The sequence below is a fragment of the Anopheles moucheti genome, chromosome 2, assembly GCF_943734755.1.
Source record: "Anopheles moucheti chromosome 2, idAnoMoucSN_F20_07, whole genome shotgun sequence".
Lineage (NCBI taxonomy): Eukaryota > Metazoa > Arthropoda > Insecta > Diptera > Culicidae > Anopheles > Anopheles moucheti.
In genome coordinates, this window is record NC_069140.1 from 32,543,361 (window position 1) to 32,569,009 (window position 25,649).

Genomic DNA, 25,649 nt, shown 5'->3' on the forward strand with positions numbered 1-25,649 from the left:
AAATTGTGTTGTTTATAATAACAAATAAATGTTCAGTCTAATTTATTTCTTAATGATGTTTAAAAATTAAAATTAAGCATTGATTACTATCGGCTACTTACTGCAATGTATAAACTGTTTTCCCTACTGATTCGTGGCTTATAGACTAGCGATGTGCACACTGAGTAAGAGTGAGTGAATTAATTCCTGTAAGTGAATCCTTTGACTATTGAATAAGGTTCAAACTCTTTCTTTTGCTTTTGCTCTTGCATTGCTATGTTTTGTTCTTAAAATTACTTAATATACTAATTATTACTCACTCTTATTTAGTGGCTAGAATCCCAAAAGAGTGATTGACCATTAATTCGCAGAGAGTGAATCACGAAAGAGTGGTTGCATGATCAGTGTAGCATCATATGATGAGTGGATGAGGGGCTGCTTATCGGACGAGCAAATCTTGGCTGATACATATCATATTTCATGAAATAGACCTTATGATTCATTCATAAAGTTCAAAGATTCGTTCAAACTCCTGAATCTGAATCATATTATACTAGTGTCAATAATTTAGTATAGTGTCAATCTCAAAAGATTGAGCAACTCTCTTTTTCGCCAATCTTCTATTCTGATTCAAATCATTGAAATGAGTGATTTTTCTTACCTTTACTTAACTTTAGAAAGCATCGAGGATAGTTTGTAGGAAAAAAGCCTTCCCTTATTCATTGGCTAAATAAATACGTTGCGCCCATTACCGTTTTGATTGAACCGCTTTTTCATCTTAATCTTGTCCATTTATTCTTGCTTTTGTGGACGGATTTTCCAAATACAACGGTTCGCTTGCAGGCACACGGAACTTATATGCTAGCTTGCCCGTGGTGCAATAGAGCGGGGCGTAATGAGAACCCCTGGGGGTTCTTTTTATGCTGCATCCATTTACCACCATCAACCGTGGTCCGTTGTCAAGATTGGTAGTGAATTTGATTAAATAACTTAGCCATTGGACAAGATTACCGGAAGCACGAGATGGAGGCGGAGGTTATGGCGATAAGGTTCTCTCCCGGCTCACGAAGCACGTCGTTATCAAGATTCTTTTATCGGACGTGTTCGTTAGGGTGGTGGAGTGGTGGTGTGCAACATGTCCCACCCCCAGTAGACCGTTTCCTCTACTGTTTCTGGTGGCCATTTGCGCTGTATCAAACGCATGCAGTTCTTGCACTCTATACCGGAAAGAGAGGTCGTAAAGCTGTGATTAATGCACGTAGAAGCATACTTTTCATTGATTTATGTAGCTAGCAACATAAATGGGAAGCTTTTTAACGCACACACACACACACAATAGCTCGATGTTTTAACGTTGCTGGAAGCTTATGTGCATGGAAATATGAATCCTTTTGGGAGAGCCACATAAGGGTTTAGTTTTAGTAGCATTATTGATTAGCATACAATGAGAGTGAGGTGAAATGAAACACTAAACAATCTTCCAGATACCAACTACGTGAATAGAAAATATACACATTGACGGGGTTTTACCTTCGAAGAACGGGTTTAAATTAGTAAAAGCCACTGTTTAATCTTTGATAACTTAAAATTCTGATAACGACATTAGTGAAAACCAGAGTAGGCGCTGCATTTTATGAAACGACACGAACCCTTTCCACGGAACCCATCTTTTCCGGGCTAAGAACGGTAAGTATGAATGAAAAAACAGCAACGTCGCGACCACGGACCCATTCGTGACCACGTTCACAAACACAACCGTTGAACGGAATACAACGCTGCGAGGAAAATAAGCGAACGAAAAGAAAGAAAAAAAACACGCTACCGGGCGGTATCGTACAAAAAAATTGAACGAACAACCCTGCAAAAGTGCGCGAAGCCCAACGTGAGTCCGAGCAAGAAGAAGAGCACGAAAAGCGTTTATGGAACGAAGGGAAAGGGTGAGCAGCAGACGGTGGAGGTTTTTCCGAAGTGCATTTAATGAGCCGTATACACAAAAATGTCGTGGTGTGCGTTTGTTTGACATGGCACACCAACACTACTGTAACGCAACGAAAGTGCGCTATAGCGCCGCCATCGTCACGCGTTCGCGAGTTTGTAAGAAGAAGCGGAAGAATCGGCCAAGCAGAAAACAACGCACCGTTTCGTAGCGCGAAGAAGAATACGAACTCGTGCTCGCGGAATTGATGGTGCAGGCAAGAAGAGGTAGAAGCAACACAACATAAAAAAGGCAATCGATGATGATGACGACGAGACGCCGTAGATGAGAAAGTTTAATTGTAGTCCGTTCACTCTGCCGTGTAAGAGTGTGTGTGCGTTTGCGAAGTTGAAAGAGTGAGCAGGATATTGTGCAGGGGGTGAAATAGGGTGTGTTTTGTTCGTGCATGGGTGTGTGAGTACGTGAAGAATTTTTGCAGCAGAAGTACGAAAAAGGTCTGAGATCAGTTCCAGCTTCCACAGGCAGCAAGACAAACAGTTTTTACCTTGCCAAAAATGCCCCAATCGCAAACCGCACGATGCAAACGTATGAAAACTGTGAGTCCAAGTTTGTGGAAGCGTTTATAGAGCTGTAATAAAGTTTCCCGTTCGGCATTATGAGCAACAGAAGCAGAATACTTACGAGACACTGGTACAAAAGTACCGTGAAGTTGAACCGCATGCAGGCAAGGAGTCGATTCTGAGGAAAATTAACGCACTCCGGACCAGTTACCGGAAGCTGAGGCTGTTTAAGCAACCGTTCAAGTCGGGTACGCAACGTCAACCGACTTTGTGGTATTTTGAGATGTTTAACTTCTTAGAGAATTATCCTAAGTGGTTTAAACGGAAGGATTGTGTGCAAACTACGCATCCAGAGCTACAAACTATGGATTATGTGGTGGTGAAATGTTTTTTTTTGCAGACGCCCCACATTTGACAGCTATCTGTGGAATTGTTTTGACGTTTCTTGGTTTTTTAGTACCAACATGACACAGAAGACAGCGATAGCGGTTCGAAGGTAACGTACGAGTTTCACGTAATGCAGAATAGCTCCACCAATTGAGACTTCTTCACATGATGTTCTTGAAAAATTGATTCAGCAGAAATTGAACGCCTTCCTTGAGAATTGATCCTTCACATGTATATGGTTGCACATAAGCTACGATCGCTGAATAAACAACAGAACAAGTTGGCCCAAAAGCTTAGCAACGATATCATATTCGAGGCAGAGATGGAAAGTTTAACAAGAGGTTACTTATGGAGATGCAAAGCTGTGAACTGCACGTACAGGACAGGACAAGAAGAAAATTTGCCAGCAGCCTACACATTCGAATTAGTCGAGAAAGTCCCGATGGAGTTGCGCTCCAGTGCTTACAACATGATATCCAGAAGAATCTTAAGTATCTTTAGATAGTTCGTTATACTTTGGAATTGAATTTGATAAAATTATAATATATTCCAACTGTTTTACAATGATTTTGTCGTTCCGTAGTAGAGTAAGACCTGGTCAACATGGCGGAAGTTATCAAACAAAATGCTCTTTTGAAGGGCAAGGGTGCGACTCCGTTATTTTATATCGTGCTATCCACGGCACTATGAGGCCATCTTTTGCGTCGTTAGCTTCATGTTCAATAACCCGTCGGGAATTTTTATGTTGCTGCAAAGAGCACAAATTAAATGAGCTCTTTTTCCTTTCAAATATATAGAAATTATAGCTGCTTTTTCCACAGGATAGGAAACACCAATTGCCAGGCATACAAAAGTTCCTGGTTCTGGGGTTTTTTTTGTTGTTTTTTATTTTTGTGCGATATGCACACTGTTTAAGGGCGGTTGTGCTGCGGAAACGCAAAAATCTACATGCCCGAAAAACAGGCAGATTCATACACCACTACCAAAACCCATGTGTCACTGTGTGTGTCGATATGAATGAATAAAATAAATCATTTTCAACTGCTTCGAGAGAGTGTGTGTGTGTCGGTACGTTGCGGCTCATTCGGGTCTCAGCTTTTTTTTGCGCCTGCTTAATGTTGTTTTTAGTTCTTTATGTTTTTGGCATACAACCCCCAATGCTGCTGCTCTGTGCGGCCGTCGTCATCCGTCGACCGCTTTTTCTTATGTTGGCCATCATTCCGCTACACACCGTCCCCTCTTTCGTTCACTTTGCACTACCACCGTTTCAACCTTCACCTTCTACGTCTCTACACACACAGCCGCTTCTTATGCTATTTCGGTCTGTTTCCACCCTTCTACCGTCTACCGCCGGTTCGTACCATTCCTTCCTGTTTCCCGTCATCCTACGTCATTCGCTTTCATTTCGCTCTACCTACTCTACTACGCGATCAAACCACGCACACACACGGATACGACCCAATACGCTCCTATACATAGCCGGTTGTTCGGTCGGAACGGAAAGGAAAAGTGCGTACGAGTGTGCGTGGTGTGCCTCGCTGGCCTGCCGGGTGACGGGCCAATGCTTTCGATTATCTCACCACTTTTCATCCCCCTTCACACTCCCATGCATAAAACCCCTTCATCCCTCTTGCACCTACCCTGCGCGGCAAACCCGTCAGCACATAAGCGAGATTGTGTCAGCGCCCGCTGAAGAGTAAAACACCAACTACGAAGGAAAATGAGAGAAGAAGAACTCTCGCGAGCATTGTGCGCCCGTGTGTTGGTGTTGGTGAACACACTTTACCGTTGCATTGGGTGTCTCGCTCGCGCACCGTCCGTACCGGTTTTCTCTCTCACCTGGTTCGTTCCGTATCGCGAGCAAGCGGCGGTAAAATGGTTGTTGGCTAAAATGGTGGCCATTTGTTTGTGTACGTCGGTCGCGGCACAACGTCGTCCTGGCTGTCGTGTTCGTCTCGCAGTGATTTTTCACACAGTTTCTCATCAACCTCTGAGCAGCATACCGTTTTGTGAAATTGACAAATTTAAAATCATCGTTCAACACGGGTGTGTGTTTGCGTAATACGCAACGGGGAAATGTTATATTGTACAGTTATTGGCAGCAGAAGAAACGAATAAGTAGCACTAGTGGAGTGAAGTGGAGAGAGTGAGAGAGCGAGTGTGTGTGAGATCCTTTTTCGTCGAGTTATCGATAACGGAATGCGATTGCCAAAAAGGGCCATTTAAATCGTGTACAGCAATACACCCTTGAAGCTAAATGTGTGGCTGAAGTGTAAAATTTACAGTCAACTCGTGCCAAAAAGAAAGAAAAGGGCTCACCTGCCCATGTTCGCACATGTTTGTGGCGGAGTGAATACGAATTTGGTGAAACAAATTTAAAGTAGTGCGGTGCTAATTGTGAGGCGAAAGTGAAGCTCAAAAACAAATTTATTTACGTCGTCAGAACAAAAAAATAGTTTTGCGTCGTTTATGCATCATCAAATTTAGACGAACTTTTAATTGTCCGTCGGCATAAAAATAACAGTCGTATTGTTTGATGACAGTGAGTTTTTCGTGAACGTAATAGGAAAACAGAAACGTTTTCTCAATTGAATCGCATTAATATATCCAATTCTGATGTATTTCGAGTGCAAAAACCCAGTGTTTGCGTGTACAGGTAAATGTACAACTACCGACGGATGTTTGAAAGAAATCAGAAGTAAAATAGTGCACTAAACTGCATTACGACGCGGTTTGTAAACAAGGAAGTGAGTAAAAAGGAAGAGTTTCTCCCGTTTGGCAACACTGCCTCCGATGGATAGTTTGCGTGCATTGAGAAGCGAAGTTACCGACGGGATGGTGTAAACGATGACACTGTCCTGGCAATCAAAACATCCTCTAGCAGTAGCGAATACGGTGCACGATTTGGTTCAGTAGAAGTGGAATTCTCGTACTTGTGGTACATTTTGTGTGTAAACAGAAGTAGTTGAAGGCAGTTAACGGGCCACCGTAAGAAAAAAACCCTTATCAAAATGTCGGTACAAGCGAAAAGGCAACACTGTTACCTGTGCGATTTGCCCCGGATGCCGTGGGCCATGATACACGACTTTTCTGAGGCTGTGTGTCGCGGTTGCGTCAACTATGAGGGCGCGGATCGGATCGAGCTGGTGTTGGACACAGCCCGCCAGATGAAGCGCATCCATTCGGCAGCTAGTGGTGGCGGAGCGGGCGGTGGCGGTGGTAGTAGCAGCGGCAAACGTGGTCACGAAAATGGTGAACTGTCACATCGGTCCGTACCGACGGCCGCCGGACCGCATCACTATTCCGTCCGGACGGGTCCGACACTGGTGGACTTTACGCCGAAGCACGAACCACACGACATTGCCAGTGTGCGGGCTGGAGCCCGTATGCAGCAGCATATTCCACCGCACCATATGGCACCGCACGGTCCCGGCCGGCAGCAGGTTCCGCCGGCCCTGTCGGTGAATCTTAAGCGGCCACCGCCGGACGATGACGATCACCAGATGGAGGGTCCGACTGGGAGTGCGAAGCGTGGTGCAGATGATCCGACCGTGGCCATACAGCGGCCACCGTTGACGCGGGGCGAATCGTTACCGGCTGTACCGTTCGTGCCGGACCGTCAGCCGAGCTACAAGGATAAACATCCGGTGCGAACAGCATCGTTCGATACGGCCGCATTTAAGGCACTTGGTAAGTGTAGTTGGTGAATTTAGTGAAAAGAGAAGAAGTTATGTGTATTATATCGTGTCCCTTTGCACATGCTGTTCTGTTGCCACAGAATTGCGCCCGCTTCTCCTGAACAAATCCTTTTCCCAACAACGGCAACGGTGGGATGGATAAAATCGTGTGACAGTGTGTGTCAAGGTGTAATATTCACCGTTAGCAGTAGGGTTTGCCCCGTAGACTCAAGGCCTCCTTTTTGCAAAACCAGGGAAAAGGATCCTTTTTTTCATATTACCAGGTGTACGGTTTTCTTTTGGTTAATCTAAGTTGGTGTGCGTGTCGATGAATAGCAAAGCAGGCAGAATCTCATAAAGGACACAATTGTGGGCAAATGTGTGTGTCTTCGCACTTGGATTGTAAAATTTTTCTGCTCTTTATGATTCTTTTTTTATACATCGATTTAGTGTTGTTAACATTGGATAGAATCGTTAATTTGGTTGTTGGTAATAAATAATAAGGTAATATATAAACTAATACTTAAAGGTGATTGGGGTAATACCTATAGAAAATTTGTTGGGAAATTGTCAATAGCTAAATATTACAACTGAGACATATCTATCCGTACATCCGTACTACAATATGCTATTTGACATAACCTTTCTTTGTATTATACACAATTTTAAACAAGTAATTCGGGGTCGATCATGAATTAATCTATTTTTTTTTGTATGTTATAATAGTTGTACACTATTTTTTCTAATGTAAAACTAGTTCTCCAAGTTGAATAATATTTTAGAAATAGAAACACTATTTTTGAGGAACTCCTTACGCAAATTTTTGTGTTGAAATTATTACTTGAGAAGTTTCAGAAATTATTGACATTATTGCCGATCAATTCAGATAGCTGAACTAGATAAATTAACTTGACAATCTATGAAGAGTAATTTCAAAGAACTTATAGGATTAAAAAGTTGCTACGTTCATGTAAATGTATTGTAGAATAATGAATAGTTTAATGAATTTAGCATGTTTTTTCATTCCTTCAAGGAATAACTCCTACGCGGTCAATGTACCCGTCAGGTTACAGTCATTTATTGTTTCGTTAGAACGGCCGTATCGAGTTATTTTACCCCTTAGTCGAATATTTAGCCCTACCAGCCGTTACCAACACCCAGCGCCTCCAGTCATTGAATATTGAGCAAGAAGTTTAAAATTGTATGGACGATGTTTGCATTAAATAAACTTTTTACATACGATTTGATAGTTTTTGCTCGATGTTAAAGTTGTTCGATTTGTTGACGTAGTTTTTGGGGCAAAAAAAAACAAAAACCAATACTCATACACACACTAAACTTATACGTGCAACTGTTACGGCATAGAAAGGTGCAGGTAAAGGTGGTTTTACAAAATGTGCGATGATGCAAAACTATATATCAGCAGCGCACCACAACCACCAATACCTCCGTACTTCGCCTCGCCCTACCGGCCAAGTTCAAGGACGTGCACGTGCAACAACCACCACCACCATCACCACCACCACCATCGCCAGCGTGGGGGTGTTTTGAGGACAGACCTAACGGTTATGCCGTCGGCCAAGGGAAAGGATAGCCGCAACACGGATCAATTCTCCCTACCCTTCGTCCCTACCCTTCGCATGCAGCTGTTACAAGCATCACCCGGTCACCGTTACCGCGTCAATCAGCTATCAGCTGACAACATTTTCCCTGACAGCAGACAGTAGAACCAAGGGAAAGAAAACGTGACAACTCTCGACCGGGAAATATCCTTGTTGGGCTGTTTTGTTTCGTTTATTATGGTGCGGTTCTTTTTTCTCGCACACCTTTTCGGGTGTGTGATGTTCCGCAGGTATACTTCCAAGGGATTATTTCCTTTTAAAAAGTTTTAAACCGTTTGGCACACAAAAGAGGTAGCTCTGCCGCGAAGTACTGTTACCAAAGTGCTGTTTTTTATGGTTCATCTAATTGCGGTTCTCTTAAATCTCAGGTATATGTTTATACTGTGCGTGTGGTTGAAGTTGAAGTTACAGAAGTTTTGTTTATCTTCCTTGAGAGTTCATCGTTCACTTTCCAGCTGAAATGTTTTAGGTACAAGCAGCTATTTTTTTTTCTTTTTTTTCATAACCCGTTGAGGGAACATAAACATGCATAAAGAAGTGCCAAAAATGTTCCATATGCGAAATTCTGTGTGTTCCATGTTTGTGTAAAAAAAAGTAACAAGTAAAGTTGAAAGCGCGAGTCATCAACGACCAACTGTGAGCAATGGCGCGATACGGTCCAAACACACTGATACACACAGAAAATCGCACATTAGCAGCAATTTTGCGATGTGAGTCAGAGTTGACTCAAACCAACCCTGTACCACTGTAGGTGGATGATTGTGGATGTTTTTTTTTTATGCGGAATAACATGGTAACGGGCTTTACAGAGTCGTCGCCTACTTGTCCCCGGTGTAAAATTTCATCTCCCGTAACACACCTGGGACAAACAAATTGCATTCAAACTTGGATGGGTATTGGTTGACAAGCCGCCGCGTACACCCGCATTTATATAGTTGATTGCAATATGTGTACACACTACTGCTCTAACTCAACAATATTAATTTCCCCGCTAGAACCCTGTTACCCTGTTCCCCTATCGCCCTACCCTGATTTTTATTGCCAATTGAAATGCAGTGTTGCCATGGTGTATTTTTTCACCTTTTTAATGCTGCCTAGCGGTACCTTTTTCAACATGGGATATCGTAGTAGCCGTGGTAGTGAAGGCAACATCACTGGCGCTTTACATCGCCATTTTACAATGTGGGTAGTTGTTTCGTTGCTGCTAGGGAGCTTTTAATGGATAACCCAAAATTGCGCGAGAATGAATGTTGTTTTTAATGGAGATCGATGGTCAGAAGCATACTGCGCGCGTCCCTCGGTACGATCTTCGCGAACCATCGTTCAAAAACCCACACATACACAAGCGCGCACACACACACAGGGAGGAGAGCAGAAACGAATTTTAGAAAGGTGGCCATCCATATTTCCAACCACGCGAATAAACCGGATTCGTGCAAAAAAAAAGCCAACCCAAAAGCAAGTATTACCCGTAGCGGTGTGGAGTGGGTTTTTGTTGTTGTCTGTCGTCCCTTCGCGATGTACATGTTTTACCGCTATGTGTTGGCTCGCAGCGCCAACGTTTATTCTTCCTTGTCGCTGTATAAACCCCTCGCGTGATCGCGACATTCCGGGACGTGCGTCCCGGAAAACAGGTTTTGGTAAGAGAAAACGAAAAGTTTTCTTCTAGAAATCGAGCCGTCGTTCTGTGCGAGGTCGTTTTTTTTGTTTTCGGCAATAAATGATTCAGATGCGAAGACACACGGCGGGTTGTATATTTCATTCGCAAGCAAGGCTCATTATCACTGCCCCAGAACAGATGGCGGACATTGTGGTGGTGGTGTGTAGTAAGTCTTGAAAGATAACAGTTTCAGATGGTTGTTTATTTGCGAGCAGAAATTATCTTTTTCTTGGAAGATTTTCGTGTGTTTAGACATGTTTGAGGTTCGTAAATAGGTGCGTAAAATCTCCTCACGAATATCTTAATTCTTGAGAATTTGGAATTTTTTGGTTACTCTTTTTTAAACATAAGCATCTTATCGGGTTTTATCGATCCAAATTGTGAAAGACACATGGCAAGATCTCTACCCAAGGACAACAGTGTCTTCCAACATTCTATTCCATGTTCCTCATTGCGTTATTGCCTTGTTAATAAGAATCCATCGGAAATCTTGTCGTTCTCTCCGATTATTTCTAACCGGACGTGAGTAACCTCACTTCGAAGCTGTCTCCACCGGTTGGCCTAATTTAGACCAGTTTTCGCCCCAGAGTTTGGGTTTGGAAATGAAACACGCCGCTGTGGAGCCCAAGAATTGCGTTTTGCACTGCCATTTTTTGTTGTCCTGTGAGGCCGTCCCCCTCCCCCTGTTTGTAAGTACAGTTCGGACAAATTCTGCCCAGACGCGCACCCACTGGCGGGCGTTTTGTACAGGTTCTCGTGCGTTCGAATCGAGGCCAGAAACATCGGCGATGAGACCCCGTTAGCCCCCTTTTCCCGGTGTGGCCAAGATGCAGCAGTAAACTGTACCGGTGGGGATAGGGGGAGGGGGGGAGGGGGGGAGGGGGGGAGGGGAATAAACCAGTTCCAGAACCTGTTGGGCCCCGTCGTGTCGGATACTTCCCTTTCTTCTCTTTCCACCGCGCCCTCTCGATCGGCACGCGATGTTTGAGATGTTTCTTCGATATAAAATTTGCGTGATGCGCGTATACATCGCGAAGAAGGGGGGGCCCTTCGTTGAGGAGCAGTAGCTGGGTTGGTTCAAGTTTTCGTGCACTTATTCGGATTGCCTTTCACTTGGTCCCGTCCCTGACTAATGTAAAGCGTCTGGTCCGTCTGCGTGTGTATGTATGTGTGGGTTTGTTTCGTTCATTCGGTAAAGGCCCTCGAAACCGTGGTTCAAGTTTATGGATTACATCATCATCGCCATCATCATCATTCACAACGAGGGGGAGCTACAGCGCAATGTCTGGTCGGCCGGGAACCGACGGCCAGGGTGGTTGTATAAGCAAGAGAGGACGGTAAAACGTGAAACGCGCAAACGTTGTGCGGTCCACGGCCCGTGCTTGTAGATGGACGCGCGGGAGGAGAGGGTGAAGTCACAGACACAGGGTGGCACATTTTACTATACACCAGTTGTTTGGCTGCGGCACCATACATTTACTAACACTTTGCTCCTAAAACATCGCGTGCCTTGCGCGAGTGAATGTGATGGGGAGCGACGTTCAACAACAACAGCACCGCCTTCCCTTCACCACCTGGTGCTTTGCCAAGGGGGTTGTGGCTAGCTGACCGTGGCCGTTTTCCTTTCGTGACGCCGGTTTTCGCTGTCACGTCTGCGAGATGGTGTGGAGTGATGCGAGCAGGGGAAAGGGGGACGGGGTGTGACGAAGCTAGAGACACGAGTTTCCTACAAAAGAAGGAAATAAACAACTAACCCGAAACCGATGACGAAGGCACACGGACGCGAAAGAGAAAGGGAAACCCCTTTCCATGGCCTGCTATGTTTGGCGTGGCGAAAGATGGATAGAGCACCACAGCAACCCCCAAAAACGGAATCGCTATGTGTGTGCGGTAACAATGTAACTCTCTCTCTTTCTTTCTTTCTTTCTCTTCCTCTCTCGTTCACTCTGTCTCTTCTCTCCCCCCCCACCCCCCCAGAACCATGGGGTTTTTCCATCCATGTTTTCACTCGTGTTGTTTGCTGCGTGTGAATGATTTGTAGTTCGCGTTGAGGAAAACCTTTTGCGGGTGGCGACCGGTAAAACAGCCCGTTTCAGGTTGGTTGGTGGTCGTGTGGGTGGAAGTGTGTGTGTGTGTGTGGGGGGGGGGGTGAGTTTGAGCAGTTTAAAGTGGTGGAGTTTCGTTGGTGGATCAACGCGCGGAATGCCCGTCGGTGAAAATAGTCGACGATTTTCCATTTCAACTGTACAATCTCACAACAATTTCTTCAACTGTTGTTTCCGTTGCTGCATCGCGCCAGTTGGTAGTTTATTTGGGTAATTTTTCATTCACTTGGTCGGTTGTGTGGGACGTGCTGGGCGGGATTTTAAGTAGCTGTACAAGATTACCGAAAGGAGGTTTCTAGGGAATTGATGGGACTTGCATCATGAGTTTATGGAAGGGATAGCGCTGTTGATTAATGCATTATTTAGCCACTAAAGTGTTCTCTTAATACTGCCGGCAATGTAATTTATGAATAGGTATCGCGTTTAGAAAATATGTAAATTAATCAACTAGTAAACTGTAAAGTCCCAGGTATATGCCAATAAACCACAAATCAACGATGTCCTCAAAGAGATTTATGTTACCATTGTGATCCAAACCAGTTTCATTCACCAGACTCATGAAAAAATGGAACTCATGGCTACTCCAGCCAGCAAGTGAAGTACGAGATGATCATTTGAACGATACCATTTTCCACACATACGATTGATTGGTAAAAACGCACAACCGTACTGGTCGAATTGCTTCTGGGAAAGTATTGATAGATGTTATTGAAAGACGCTTTCCAAACAAACTTTATTCAACTTTATTCAATTAGGACAGATAGGAAACATAACAAAAGGAAAATCCTTCATTCAACTTAGGAAAACGAGTTACTCAAACGTGACTTTGATTATTGTGTTACATAAATAGCTATAGAAAAAAAAAACAAAAAAAAAATTAAACAATTCCAAAATTGCACTCAGAATAACGTACGCAAAAGCTGGTCCCACCGATGCGTCATTTTATTCTGTTTAACAAATTCGTTCTCCCTGCAGCATGAATTTTTCCACACTTTTCTGATGGCTTTCTGAGATTACAAACTGGCTGGACATGATTAATTGTTGTAAGCATTCGGACCAATCACCACAAATGGATGAATCATCGCGCCGTGAATAGAAAAAAAATCGATTCTATTCATATATCGATTTCCTCCCTATTTTTTGTTGATTTTTTTGAGCACCTAACTAATTCTAATGTAGTTAAAATGTGTTTCATTATGTGGAAAGAAGAAGGATGAAAAGAGAAATAAAAAAAAAACCCGTACACTAGTCAAATGATTTAACGAACCAAGCACACGGTTCGGATCGAGGGGAAAAATGTGCTTTATTTTGTTTGGTATCGCGCGCGTTCGCTCTCACTCGCATTTATTACGGTAACGATGAATTGAAAGCAAAAGCTAATCATCTGGGTTAGAATTAGGCGGTAGAGGCGGCGACGACGGGCGGAAAAGAATTCGATCGTAATCGTTTATTTTGGTTTGCTATCGATAGAAATCGACCCGACCCGTGTCTTTAATTTTCCCTAATACATAAGGCTATTTTAAATAGACGACGATGGATGGCTTGGAATGGAATGTGTGCCATCCCACGTTCAACTTTGTTGATGCTCGAATTGATGCTGCTGCCCCTGGAGCAACCACTACCCCATCCATTGGCCCGTGTAGTGTGTGTACCGTTTTCTTCAGTATGAAGAGTATGAAAATTCTTTGAAGCTGATGTGGTCGTCTAGAATGTTACAAAATGATGTTTCTGTCTCTAAAAGCACACACACACACACACACACACACACACACACACACACACACACACACACACACACACACACACACACACACACACACTCATGCATTATCCACATTCACTAAACATTACATTATGCACCGCCTCCACCTCGTATCGATCGACTGAACCGGATGTATGCGGGGTGAGTACATACGCGAAGGTTTGCTTCGTTAAAGGAAGAAGTGTATGACAAGCTCTTGCACAGCACACACTCCGTCCCATTGTGAAGGGCACTGGACGTGCGCAGAAAGGAAACCTATTCGCCCGTTGCGCGCACAGTCACCACCGATTTCCGTTTCCGTCTCAGATGGTCCCGCGCGCGCGCGCGTGTGTGTGTGATGAGGTACGCCGGATGAAATTATTACCTCAGTCGCCTATGACATTGCAGCACACTTTCCGTGTGCCATGGGCGCGTGGGGATGGTGGTGGTGATGAAAATGATTCAACAACCATCTCTCACACCCCCTTCAGTAGACCAAACCACCCGGTGGCAACAAACCTAGGAAATGTGTCGGCGTTGTTTTGTTGCATGTCGCATGTTGGCTAACCTACATTTGCTACCTGTGTTATCCTTTCCTCTGCTCTGCACGCACACTACGATGATCCGTTCATTCATCTCTCACTTTCTTTCTCTCGCCTTCACGCGCGCTATCTCACCCGAACGCTGGAGGCAGCTCACTATGTGCTATGTGTGCGATGTTGGGCCTCTAACTGTACATTATGTTGTGGCGGCGCTCTTCAGGTGTGTGTGTCCTGTGCAGCATATTCTTTGGGCTAGCCATCTGGTTGTTTTTTTTTTGTTTGTTTGTTGGACGGTTCCAAACACACCATCCGGTTTATTCGCGAAACCGTACGAAAGAAGGCGAGGGTTCGTTTCTTCATCTCGCTGTCCCTTTATGCTTGAATTTCTCCGATCGGAACTGGCCGTGCGCGTACCGTAGTCCCAATAACAAAAAAAAGGAAAGGAAAAGGTATACATAATACCGGTTTTGTGGTGGTTGCTTTTCATTCCTCTCGGTTCTGTACATTCCCAAACATCATCATCATCATCATCATCTTCGTCATCTTCATCGTCTTTGCTGCTTACTGTTTTATTTCCTACCTTTATTATTTTTTTGGTTTCTTTCGTCCCGCTTTGCTGGTTGCCAGCCACACTCACATACACACCAGCCTGCTGCGTTTGTTTATTTGCTTCGATAATCGCCTCACACAGGTTTCATTTTCCTACGCATCGTTCCGTGTTTCGACTCACCAATTTGATGATTTCTTTCCGTTTTTCTCTTAATCTTGTGGTTCGCTTTCGACGATTATGTAAAGACATTCAACCGTACCCAGATTCCTCTTCTCTTCCATTTCTTTCCCTTGTTGCCGTCCCCAATAGCGTTACCAAAAAATCTCGACACAGATACACACTTTTTCTGCTTTGGTTTTGTTGTTGCCTTACTTCTTCTACTTCTATGCTTCTCTAGTGCTACAACATTCCTGAAGTTATTTTACGTTTCCCCAGTTGCCGTTGCGATTCACCGTGGTATCCAAATAAAAAAAAACACACACACATTTCTTTCGATTTTGTTCTTCCGCTTCTTCATTTTCCTTTTCCAAATGTTTTATGATTGATGGGAAACGCTTGTAGGGTGTGCGGGTGGGGTTGTAAGATGAGGGGAGGGGATTGTTGCAACCCCTACTTTGATGGTTGATGGTTTCGACCTTCACCGTTTGTAGTGTGGTTTGGTCGGAGACTGTAGTAGGTATGCGTGTGGTGCGTGTGGAGTGAAAGAGATAGTTTGGTGTAGTTCGGTAAAATGTAACTTTCTTTGCAAAACAAAACAAAAAAAACACCCTCCCCGGTGAGCTTTGTATAACGTTTTTCCGTTTTCTGCTGGACGCTTTTGCACATTTGTTCATTTGTGTACGTGCGGAAAGATTGATTGAGCGGGAATTAGTGGGCAGCATCGTTTTCGTGCATTCCGATTGAAAAAGATCATGCGCCTCCATCGAGCAGGATGCTCACACTTGTCACGCTTTTTGTGTACTTGTGATATAGATTTTCATAAAGTTTTTATGGAACAGTTCAGTTGTTTTGTTATTATGTGATTATTTCGTGCGAATGAAATTATTAATTAAAAGTTCAATCGAACAAAGTTTATGCATTACTTATTCTTTAGAGATTTTTTTAAAGGATTAACATCGGAAACAATGAAGTTAGGGGAGTTTCTGTTCAAATTCGTAATTTTTTCCTATTCTCAAATACTTCTTGTATTATAGTTATGTTACCAACCGTATAACTATTCTATTATCTACTTTTATTCCTATTTATTTTATCCTTTTTTTACGTTACATTTTTGCTACTACTTTTTGAAGCTATAAAAAGGTTATTGGAGATTTGCATATTGCTTTAAAATGAGCACATTTCTTCTTCAATTTATTTCACGACCTTGTTAAGTTCCTGTATGGTTCCGGCTGTTAGCGCCACCGGAGACAACGCTTAAACATTGAGCATTTCCTGTTGCCAGCTAGTATAAACCCGGTCGAATCCTTGTAGGCAAAAATAAAGTGGCAGTGGATGGCAATGAAGACACGCAAATGTCACCCAACACTGTCTACGGTAAAAGTGGCATAGAAAAAGGTGAAGGTTGCTGGAATGATGGCACATGTGGTGGCAATGTATGAAACCGGGATACAAAAACCCTTGACGGTTGGGGTTGTAAAGAACTCATTTATGGAATAATATTCGGTGTTGGGGGATGTACGACAACATTAGCATTTGTTAACTGTGCTGGAATTGATCCAATTGGTATAGCCAACCCTTTGGCAAATGTGTATGTAGATGTATTAACTAAATAATTAGTAACTATTTGCTCGTATTAAAACAAACCTATGGCAGGGAGAAGGTAGCTCTAGTTATCCCACCATTTTATAATAATTGGCACTTTAATCCTCCTTCTGGCGCCTACCGTTCCCAATATTACAACAGTATATAATCCTACTTTTAACACGTTTTGGAAGATATGAAAGAAGGCAAGCACGAATCTCAACTCCTATCGCTTGAATGTTGATATATGTTTTTTTTCTTTTCTTTCCACATTTTCTATGACAATCTCTTGCAGACCAGAAGCAACAAAACGTGGGGATTTTTGTGAACGCCCCAGTAATGCCCCGAGGTAAATATAATACGAAGCGCCGATTTTGCTACTAAAACGTCCTAATGACTAATGATCGATTTGTGATGTTAGATATTGCTGCAGTGTTTTATTGAGCTTCGGGGTTTCGAGATGTGAAAACCCAACGGAGAATGTGATGAACCATTTTAGGTGAATGGAAGGAGGATATGGAATAGGAATTTGCTTCGCTATCTTCTTGTGAATCGTTTTCCAACGATGGAATCAACGTCACTAGAGTCTACCTAGCATCAACTTTATATTGTACTGTTGTAAAGTTCACCGCGAGTGCGACAGTGTGACGATTCAAAGTCGGTGTAAAGGTGTGAAGTGTATGTGAAAATTGATTTTACACAGACCACAAGTGTGGTTGGGAGCTGTGTTTAGTCTTCCTATTGCTTTCCCCCACCCAGCGACGGGGCGATCGTGTTGCTATTGTTGAGATTGTTAACGGAACGAATCAACAAAAGCACCATCCATTAACCCGCATTCACATCCGCAGTAGCAAAAATGTGTCCGCATCGATGGCGCCACCACCATCGCCATTGTCCGTTCGCGTTCACGTATGAAGAATGCTCCGGTGCTCGCGGTGGTTTCCGTTGCGGATCGATTCCGTTTTTGACATCGTTCGGGTAGTTCACAGCCTCCGTTTGGACTCCGATGGTACTGGAACGTGGGAAACATGCCACAACATCAGGGTCTAGGCAGGGTTGAGCGTTTATTGGCCAATGTGCACAAATCCACCGATGTCATCGATAGTGAAGCGAGCATTAATGGGTTAGCTACTTTTGCATTCGATGTAGATTGTGTTGGACTGATCAAACGGAGAGGTAGATGGTGAGTTAGCGAGATGGTTTAAAGTTCAAAGTAATTGACTAATAGAATTAGTCATTGGTGAATCTGATTCAGACTAATGAATCGATCGAGTGACTCTGAATCTTCATGGGATAATGATTTTACACATTTATTAGTATTTTTAATTTCCACAACAAGAGTTTTTATACAGTTACCAAGAACACAAGATACACCTGATGATGAATCTATGATGGTTCATAAATTTCTGAGATTTTTTAAATCTTTATAGATTAATTAATCCTTAGTGATTCATAAATCTTTGTAGAATCGATTCATAATTGGAATGATCTCCTTACTTATGTTTAATATGAATAATTTTTTTCTCAAGGTTCATTAATCAAGACATTAATTTTCTTCAGTATTCCAAATAGTTTTTAAGAATTGTATGCATTCTCAGTTTGAAGTTTGAACGACGAACTCACTGTCGTACAGCGAATTAAACTCGCCAGGAATCCGGTGGGTTGATCATGTCAAGAGAATGACACCGGTCGATCCAGTCCGTAAAGTTCTTTTAGATCGTTCACATTAACAGAGAAAGGATTTTTGTCTGGTTTGCCTATACATTCGTTTATAACGTACGTTTATAACGACGTTGTGGAGTCGAGTGTTGTCAACAGTACTAGCTTAATTGGGCCATTCAATCTGCAGAGAGCCAATTGTACTTGTTTTTCAATATTCAAGATCAAAAAGAGATCCAAGCTAACATGCATGCACGTTCGCCTGTTCAACATTTAACATTTGGCAAATCGGTATTTAGAATTTCCCAATAAACTAAAGCTAAGCAGCGAAAGAATGACTTGAGATTCAGATATTCTTTACACAACGTGTTAGTACTAGTCGTTAGTTTAGTTTTCGTTTAGAACCAAATGAGATCTCTAACAGGACAGTACGTTAATTATCGCAGTTATCGCGTGCTTATGGTGACTTTTCTGATCCCAACAGTCACTTAAGCTTTAATGAGGAGGTGTTTTCTCTAAATATTGCTCGAATATGTCAAAAAACACAACGTAAATTGTTTTGTAAATCATCCATCTACTGCGAATTGCGCTAAACTAAATGCGCTGAATATAATGCAATCTTCCAATGCTACGTGATCGTACAGTGATCATGACGCCTTGGCGTTCTAAAAGGGGTGGTAGAGCAAATGGAACACCTCAGAGGGCTTAACTAGACTCAGGGATTTAAATGGTGTTTGTTGATAACATTAACCCTTATCGGTCCCTAACCCAAACCAGCCCCAGCCGGTTCCTAGTGGTTCCGGACGTTTGTGTGTGCATTGTGCGCTGGCATGCTGATCGCCGGTTACGTTGTCATTGGAACGTCGATAAGGAGGGCCAAGGGAAGAAAAATACATACAAAACCCCACGTCTTTCATAACATTCATCGCCGGGTGCATCCTGGGGTTTCGGTGTAGCATGCAGTGATTGGTTTTTTTTTGTTTCGTGGCGCAGTTTAGCTGTTTTTTTTTGATAATGCTGTGATAATTTTGTTTTCGATTTCACCTCCATTCCGCGGGCACGGTAGCTTCGCTTGCTGCTGGCCGCCATTGTTATCAGCTGCGTTCCGGAACTGCTGTGCCGGTAGAGGTGCTGTGCAGTGTGTGGCAGTCGCCGGTGTGGTAGTTATCAGCAGTCGCAGGCAGCCAACGCAATCCGAATGTCTTCAAGATCAAGCATCGTGCGCGTGTTCAGCCACTGACGGGGCTGAATTCCGTCGAATGTGGCGTGCACTATCACATCGGGTTGCGATGATGCAACACGCGCACGCATGACGGGATGATGACGGACCGCACGAGTGATAAGCAAGTAATCGTGGCTTGTGTGACTTCTGGAGCGTTAGTTCGCTCGCGGGCACTGATAAGAGGGAAGGCGACGGAACGTGGGCCGCCCCGGTGGACACTCGAGTGGAATGATATTGTTATGATTCTGACCACTATGATTCGTTGTGTGTGTGAGCTGCTCCGATTTACTACACCGGAACTGTTAACGGTCTGGAAAGGGGGGCATCCCTTATCAACAACGTTGCACGAGAGCACACAACAGCTGCTGGGGCATGTTGTATGTGTTTTGTTTTGCTTTTTTGCGTGTGTGTCTTAATTGTGCTTTTTGATGGGAATGCAGTCGATTGGTACGCTGGGATTCGCCGGGCAAAGATACTTCTTGCCGGTTCCTGTACCGTGTTTTGATGCCGCTCGATGCGACTGTAGTGCCTTGATGATTGATGGCGATCTTGCGTCTACAGTTGAGTTCGCTTATCACGCCGGCGTGTGATGAGTATTGGAGTACACGCGGCAATAGGTGAAGATGTGGGATAGGTTTGTTGGTCAGGCCTGCTTGATAAGCTCGGGAACCTAACCAGAAGCAAAAAAGATTGTGAGTCGCCTCCGACAGAGCGTCCTAAAAACACGATTACAACGCGAAAGGCTATTGGCAAACATTGTGGTCCAGCAGGTCAATCAAGTGCAGCAGATATTGTGTGGTAACGGCATCTGATCCTAGTATGATGCCGTTGTCCTTGTCCGTACCTTTTTTCCGGGGTGCTACACTGTTTATGTGTGTGCGGGTGCTGTGTCAGACCGAACGTGAAACACGGGGATGGTTTTACCAGCCTATGCTCAACCTTTGTTTTGTCTTTTTTTTCTTCCCTCTTCCCGCCATCTCTTTCAGTCTATCCGAACGTGATACCGATAGCGCCCGCATCGATGGGGGTCGGTGGGGGTGGCGGCGGTGGTGGTGGCGGCGGCGGCGGGGGCGGCGATAGTACACCACCGGCACCGTCCGTCGCACCGTTGCAAAGCCCGATGGCGAACCTAATGTCGATCACCGAGACCCTTCCGCCCGGCAGTCCCCGCAATGGGCCAAGCCCACCGGGCCCACCGCCACCGCGGACAGCGTCCCGCGGCTCACAGCATTCGCCGAACAGTTCCGGTAGGTTTTGTTCATTTTTTTAGTTTCGTTTCCTTAGAACCGTTTTCCACCAAAACCAAAAAAAAGTCCCAAATTTTCATCCTTCCGGTTCCGTCGGTTACCTAGCGGTGGTGTGGTTTGAGCATAGTGGTACATCAAGGTTTAGGTTTGTGTGTAGAGTAGAACGCATGCGGGGGATGTATTCTAATGTATTTAGTCAGACGGCGAACAGATCCTACATTTTGTAGAAATATAGTCCTCTTCGATATCGAAACACCTTTCAGAGGGCTTCGATTCTTTTCGGTGAACGTCTTTACGTCGAACCAGGGCACAATCAACGGGTTTTTGTCCAACTTGGGCGGTTTAATTTCCCTTTTCCTGCACAAAACCCCATCCGTCTTGTATTAAAAAAAAACATTTTCACGATCGCAGATCCTGTAGTGGCACCATTACCTTCCTTAAAAATCCATTTATTGTTTACTCTTACAGGCGTTTCTGGTGTAGGTGGCGTGTGTGGAGTCATTTCTGGATGCTTTTCCAGTTGAAGTTGAAGAATATGTAGCGGATCTTTCCACTTTGTTCGAGCTTTTGCAATAGGAAATTGGTTGCGCAGAAATCGATTTTGATTTTGGACAAGATCCACCAACTGGGAACAATTTGTGAAGAATCCTGAAATGACTCCAACTTAACCACATGCAGTTAATATCTTAAATTCTACAAAATTTCTTATCATTTTCGATAGTATTACTAAAATCTTGCATTTTCTCTGGATCTATTTCTACCAACAGGTTCATCGAGTGGCCGAAGATCTTCCGGTTCTAGGCATGTGTCCAGTACGACGGTAACGTCGTCCGAAGCACAGCAACCAAACTCCTCGCTTCCGGGTAGTGGCGGTTCGACGACACCGAACGGTGGTAGCGCCGGTGGGCCAAATGGTGGCAACGGAAACACGCCACCCGTTGCCATGGGTCCACTCGGGCCGGGTCAACAAATGTCCCAGCAAGTACCTCCACCACCGCCACAGTCACAGTCCCAATCCCAAGGTGGACCACCGGACGGCGTTCCTCCAGGGCTGGGCGGTAATGCCGGTTCCGGTGCGAATGCTCCCGGTGGACCCAATGCAAGTCCCGCCCCACCCGGCACTGGCGGACCACCTGGCAGCGGTCCCGGTAGTGGTGCCCCCGGGGGAGGTGCCGGCGGACCGGGCAGCGGAGGTCCGGGAGGTCTTCCTCCACCGCCCGGATCGGCACCGAGCAATGCACCACCCGGCACGGCACCGGCACCTGCACCAAACCCGACGCTCAAATGCACACTGTGCCAGGAAAGGCTCGAAGACACGCATTTCGTACAGTGTCCGTCGGTTGGTCACCATAAGTTCTGCTTCCCCTGCAGTCGGGAGAGCATCAAACGACAGGTAGGTAATCGAGCAGTGCACTATTCGGTCGAACCACATACTAAACAGTGTTTTATGTTATTTTATGCAGGGCTCCGGTGCGGAAGTGTATTGTCCGAGTGGGGAAAAGTGTCCGCTGGCCAACTCGACGATACCGTGGGCATTCATGCAGGGTGAGATCGCGACAATTTTGGGCGAAGAGCTGAAGGTAAAGAAGGAGCGCGAAACGTAGAGAAGTCGGTACACCGTTGCCAACAGTGTCGCTGGCCCTGCGTGCACGGGAAGATACACCACAAACACCACCTACACCACCACCAGTGGTAGCTGCAGCAGCGGCGGTTCAACGTCCACGGTTGCCGTTGGACCCATTCCATCGGTTTCGGTTGGCGAATCCGGCGAATATTACGCATCGTCCCGGATGTCCGTCGATGTGTACGATGAAGTGCATGCGTGTGAGGATGATGAGATGGATGTGCGAGTCGAGCGGGTCGGTAGGGTATCACCGAACGAGGGACCAGATCACCACCGATCAATGGTACCCGTCTATGCTGGCGGAAGGCGCGATAACGAGCATACGGTGCAATCGCATTCGGTTGATACAGCTCCACCGCAGCAACAGCAGCCATGGGAGACGGATTTCTATCAGCAATCGCAACCTCAACCATCATCGATCCCACAGCAGCGGTACGATCGTCAATTACGATCGCATCGACACTTGCGGCATCAGCAGCGTTGAACGTCACACGGTGTATCCTATTTTGTATGCGCCTTCTAATGCGGCATGGTGTATCGCACACTGGCGGGGGGCACAGCTACAGTGAAATGTTGGACAACGGAATGTGGCGTCTCGGGAGCGCGCGTTCGCGCTCAAAGCATTGTTTTGTCTTCTGTGTTTTATAAAAACGAAGGAAGAAATATCCAACACAACTTCGGATTGTAGATAGTTTTTTGGAGGATACCGCTCCGCTCCAAGAAGGTTTGGCCGGTGTGTAGCGCCATCATCAAACGAAGGAGCAGTAATCTTTTTTGGTAGTTTTTAATGTATTATTTTTAATTGAACCTCGACCGTACGCGGAAAGAAGCTGGCTGGGAAAAAAAATGTTTTGGACCCACACTAACCACGGCATGTGAATTGCATCCCGGTTTTAGGATTCATTGTAAATAGTTTTGAGCATTGGTAGAAACAAACGTGAAATGAAGGAACAGTTTCAATTTCAAATGAATAAGACATAGGAAAAGGGAGCACCCTGGTTTGAACTGTTTGGTAGCAATTAACGTTAACAATCAGCGAGCGATGGAAGATTCTTTCCGTAGGCGATCTAACAACCCTTCTGACGCAAGCAAACCAAACCCTTTTCCCTAGAACCCTTCTTTTTCGATGGCAATGTTTTGTTGCTTCAATGAAGGGAAAAAGGAATTGGATTGTTGTTGGGTTCGTTCCTGCAAAAAGTACAACGGTTATATTTCATTTTTTTATTTTAAGCTAAAGAACGAAGGATATTGGTTCAGTTTGTGGCAAAGAAGAAATGATTTATGTGAGATATAGTGTACAGCACGGATTGTTCAAGTTTTTAAAAGGATTTTGTTTTAAACTGTTTTTTTTTCTTACGTGTGAGCGTGCTTGTATATCGTGCAGCATCATCCTTAGCGACTATTCGGTACTGTTGATAGTGTTTGAATTGCGGATCGAACTCCGCTTGCATGCAAACATTCGTACAATGCAGTGAACGGGAGATGGGGTTTCCTTTTTGTCTCCTGGATGTGTAAAAGCCTTTCTCGATGGATGAAGTTTTGTGCAAATATAGAATAAGCAAGCCTTGGTTATGTGTGTACTGTGAGCTGTTCGAGATGATCTTCAGCGGTCCTAAGAATCATTGACGTTTTGCTGTATAACACCACCGGACAGAGAGGACACAAATGAAGAAAATGGCACCTGAATGAGGATGATGGTTCATTACTTTGTGTGAAAGCCCATTTGATTGATTGCCGCGCCAATGGTTTGGTTGTGGAGCATATTTGTGCTCCGTAGTGAAGTATTGCCAAAAGAGGCGTATGGTTGGCAACGGATGATGCTATCTATGTATCAGACCACATTTGGAGCGCTAGGAGCGTAGCTACCGATGGTTTTTCAGAATAAATAAAAAGGAGACCCAGAACGCTTGAAATCAGAGATATGTACCGGAAGCATACGGACAATGGTACGCAGGAGCTATAACTCGATTTTTGCGAGTTTACTATAAGTTGAGCATGCTTCACTTGCAATTTTATATACATACGCATAAGTACCCATGCATTCATTGAAGAATTTTGTACCATTAAGCAGAAGAGAAAGAGAGAGAAAAAAAAACAGTGCAAAAGGTGGAAGCGCAACGTCGAGTAAGGCAGAACAGTTTTAGTTTTATTATGTACGTATTTATAACTGTAGTTGACGAATGATCGTTTATTTAATGTTTTGAATTCGCAAGTTGCAAGTGGAAACACACATTTTCCTTAAACAAAGCATCCCCCGATTCCCTTCCCCCTTAGATATCTCCTTCAGCAATTGTACATACATACGCGAACAATACGATCGCAACGTAAGGAGAACGTTAGTGTATAAGTTCATTGTAAGTTTTTTTCTTTACAAAACACACATTGTAATGTACTGTTTTTTTTTAATTAAATTACTATCAGTTACACTGTTCGATGCTATTGAGAAGAGAATTAAATTTGCATTATATAACGCGTGACAAAAAAACAGGTTGAAATGGAGAAGAAGCGTTAATGGAAACACGATCGAGTGATGGTGATCGTGAACACGTGAAGCGAAAAGAGACGTACTAATGGAATACAAAATATTGCAAATACAGTGAAAATTAATTATTTTCTTCTGATAAGACTTTTGTTTTGTTAAATTTGTTTGTTTTTGTAATATCGGTTCTATTTCTTTGCGCGTGTGTGTGTTTTATGTTTGTTTCGGTTCTGAATGTTTGCGCCGAGAATAGGTGAGTATTTTTAGTGCGTTTTTGTTATACTTTGCTATTGCTTTACTTTATTTGTTTTTTTTTTTACGTTTGCCAATTGTTAACCCGGGTCGGGTGTACTGTTGTGCTTGGTCCGGTTGAAGCCATATATGAAGTTAGATGATAGCCAACCACAGCAAACCAAAACACAGATGAAGTACCTTTGAACGATATGAATAATATCTTGAATAATAGCAATCGAATCTTTTTGGGCATATAAAGCGTTAGCATACTACTACATATAAACAATATAGAAGTAACCAGACGTTTTGAATGGCTCGGAAGCAACAAACGGAAGCAGTATGATGCAACATTTAGCAACAAAACAAGCAAATGGGAATAAACAAAACAAAGAAAACATCACAAGAAAACAATCAAACCATAACGAATCGCATAACGAAACCCACAATTTAGCGTCATTTGAAGGTGAATGTATTTTAGTAGTGCGAAGTTAGTAGTGCTCCTCCATATATTAGGCATGTCAGACGACAAATCTTTTAGCATTAGCGCATAACCCCCAGTATCGGAACATAATGCAAGGGAAATGGAAATTGGCAAAAGGATAAAAGGCGCCCAAAATAATGGACACATTTTGCAATTTATAGCCCCGAGATAGCATAAACGTTGAGTCAGTGAAACAGAGCCAAA

At 44.0% G+C, this 25,649-nt stretch overlaps 1 protein-coding gene and 1 pseudogene across 2 annotated transcripts; both read left to right on the forward strand.

Moving 5' to 3' along the window:
- Positions 1-2,492: 2,492 nt before the first annotated feature.
- LOC128307337 (uncharacterized) lies at positions 2,493-3,453 on the forward strand (annotated as a pseudogene).
- A 1,458-nt stretch (positions 3,454-4,911) lies between these two features.
- Positions 4,912-24,869, forward strand: LOC128310733 (interferon regulatory factor 2-binding protein-like A). 2 transcript variants are annotated; one of them, XM_053047443.1, is made up of 5 exons: positions 4,912-6,552; positions 16,795-16,848; positions 20,367-20,627; positions 21,395-22,020; positions 22,091-24,869. In XM_053047443.1, exons 1-5 carry the CDS (start codon positions 5,874-5,876, stop codon positions 22,229-22,231), a joined length of 1,761 nt encoding a protein of 586 aa, XP_052903403.1. In that variant the 5' UTR covers positions 4,912-5,873; the 3' UTR covers positions 22,232-24,869. The 2 variants fall into 2 exon arrangements, with proteins under 2 accessions (XP_052903403.1, XP_052903405.1); XM_053047445.1 differs by lacking the exons at positions 16,795-16,848; positions 20,367-20,627.
- Positions 24,870-25,649: the final 780 nt, after the last annotated feature.

Bases quoted from the DNA above. Each gene is read 5' to 3' on its own strand.
- LOC128310733 (XM_053047443.1), top strand. From the start codon at position 5,874: ATGTCGGTACAAGCGAAAAGGCAACACTGTTACCTGTGCGATTTGCCC. The intron at 6,553-16,794 runs GTAAGTGTAGTT...AATCTCTTGCAG, and splicing joins GGCCGCATTTAAGGCACTTG to ACCAGAAGCAACAAAACGTG. The intron at 16,849-20,366 runs GTAAATATAATA...CATCTCTTTCAG, and splicing joins CGCCCCAGTAATGCCCCGAG to TCTATCCGAACGTGATACCG.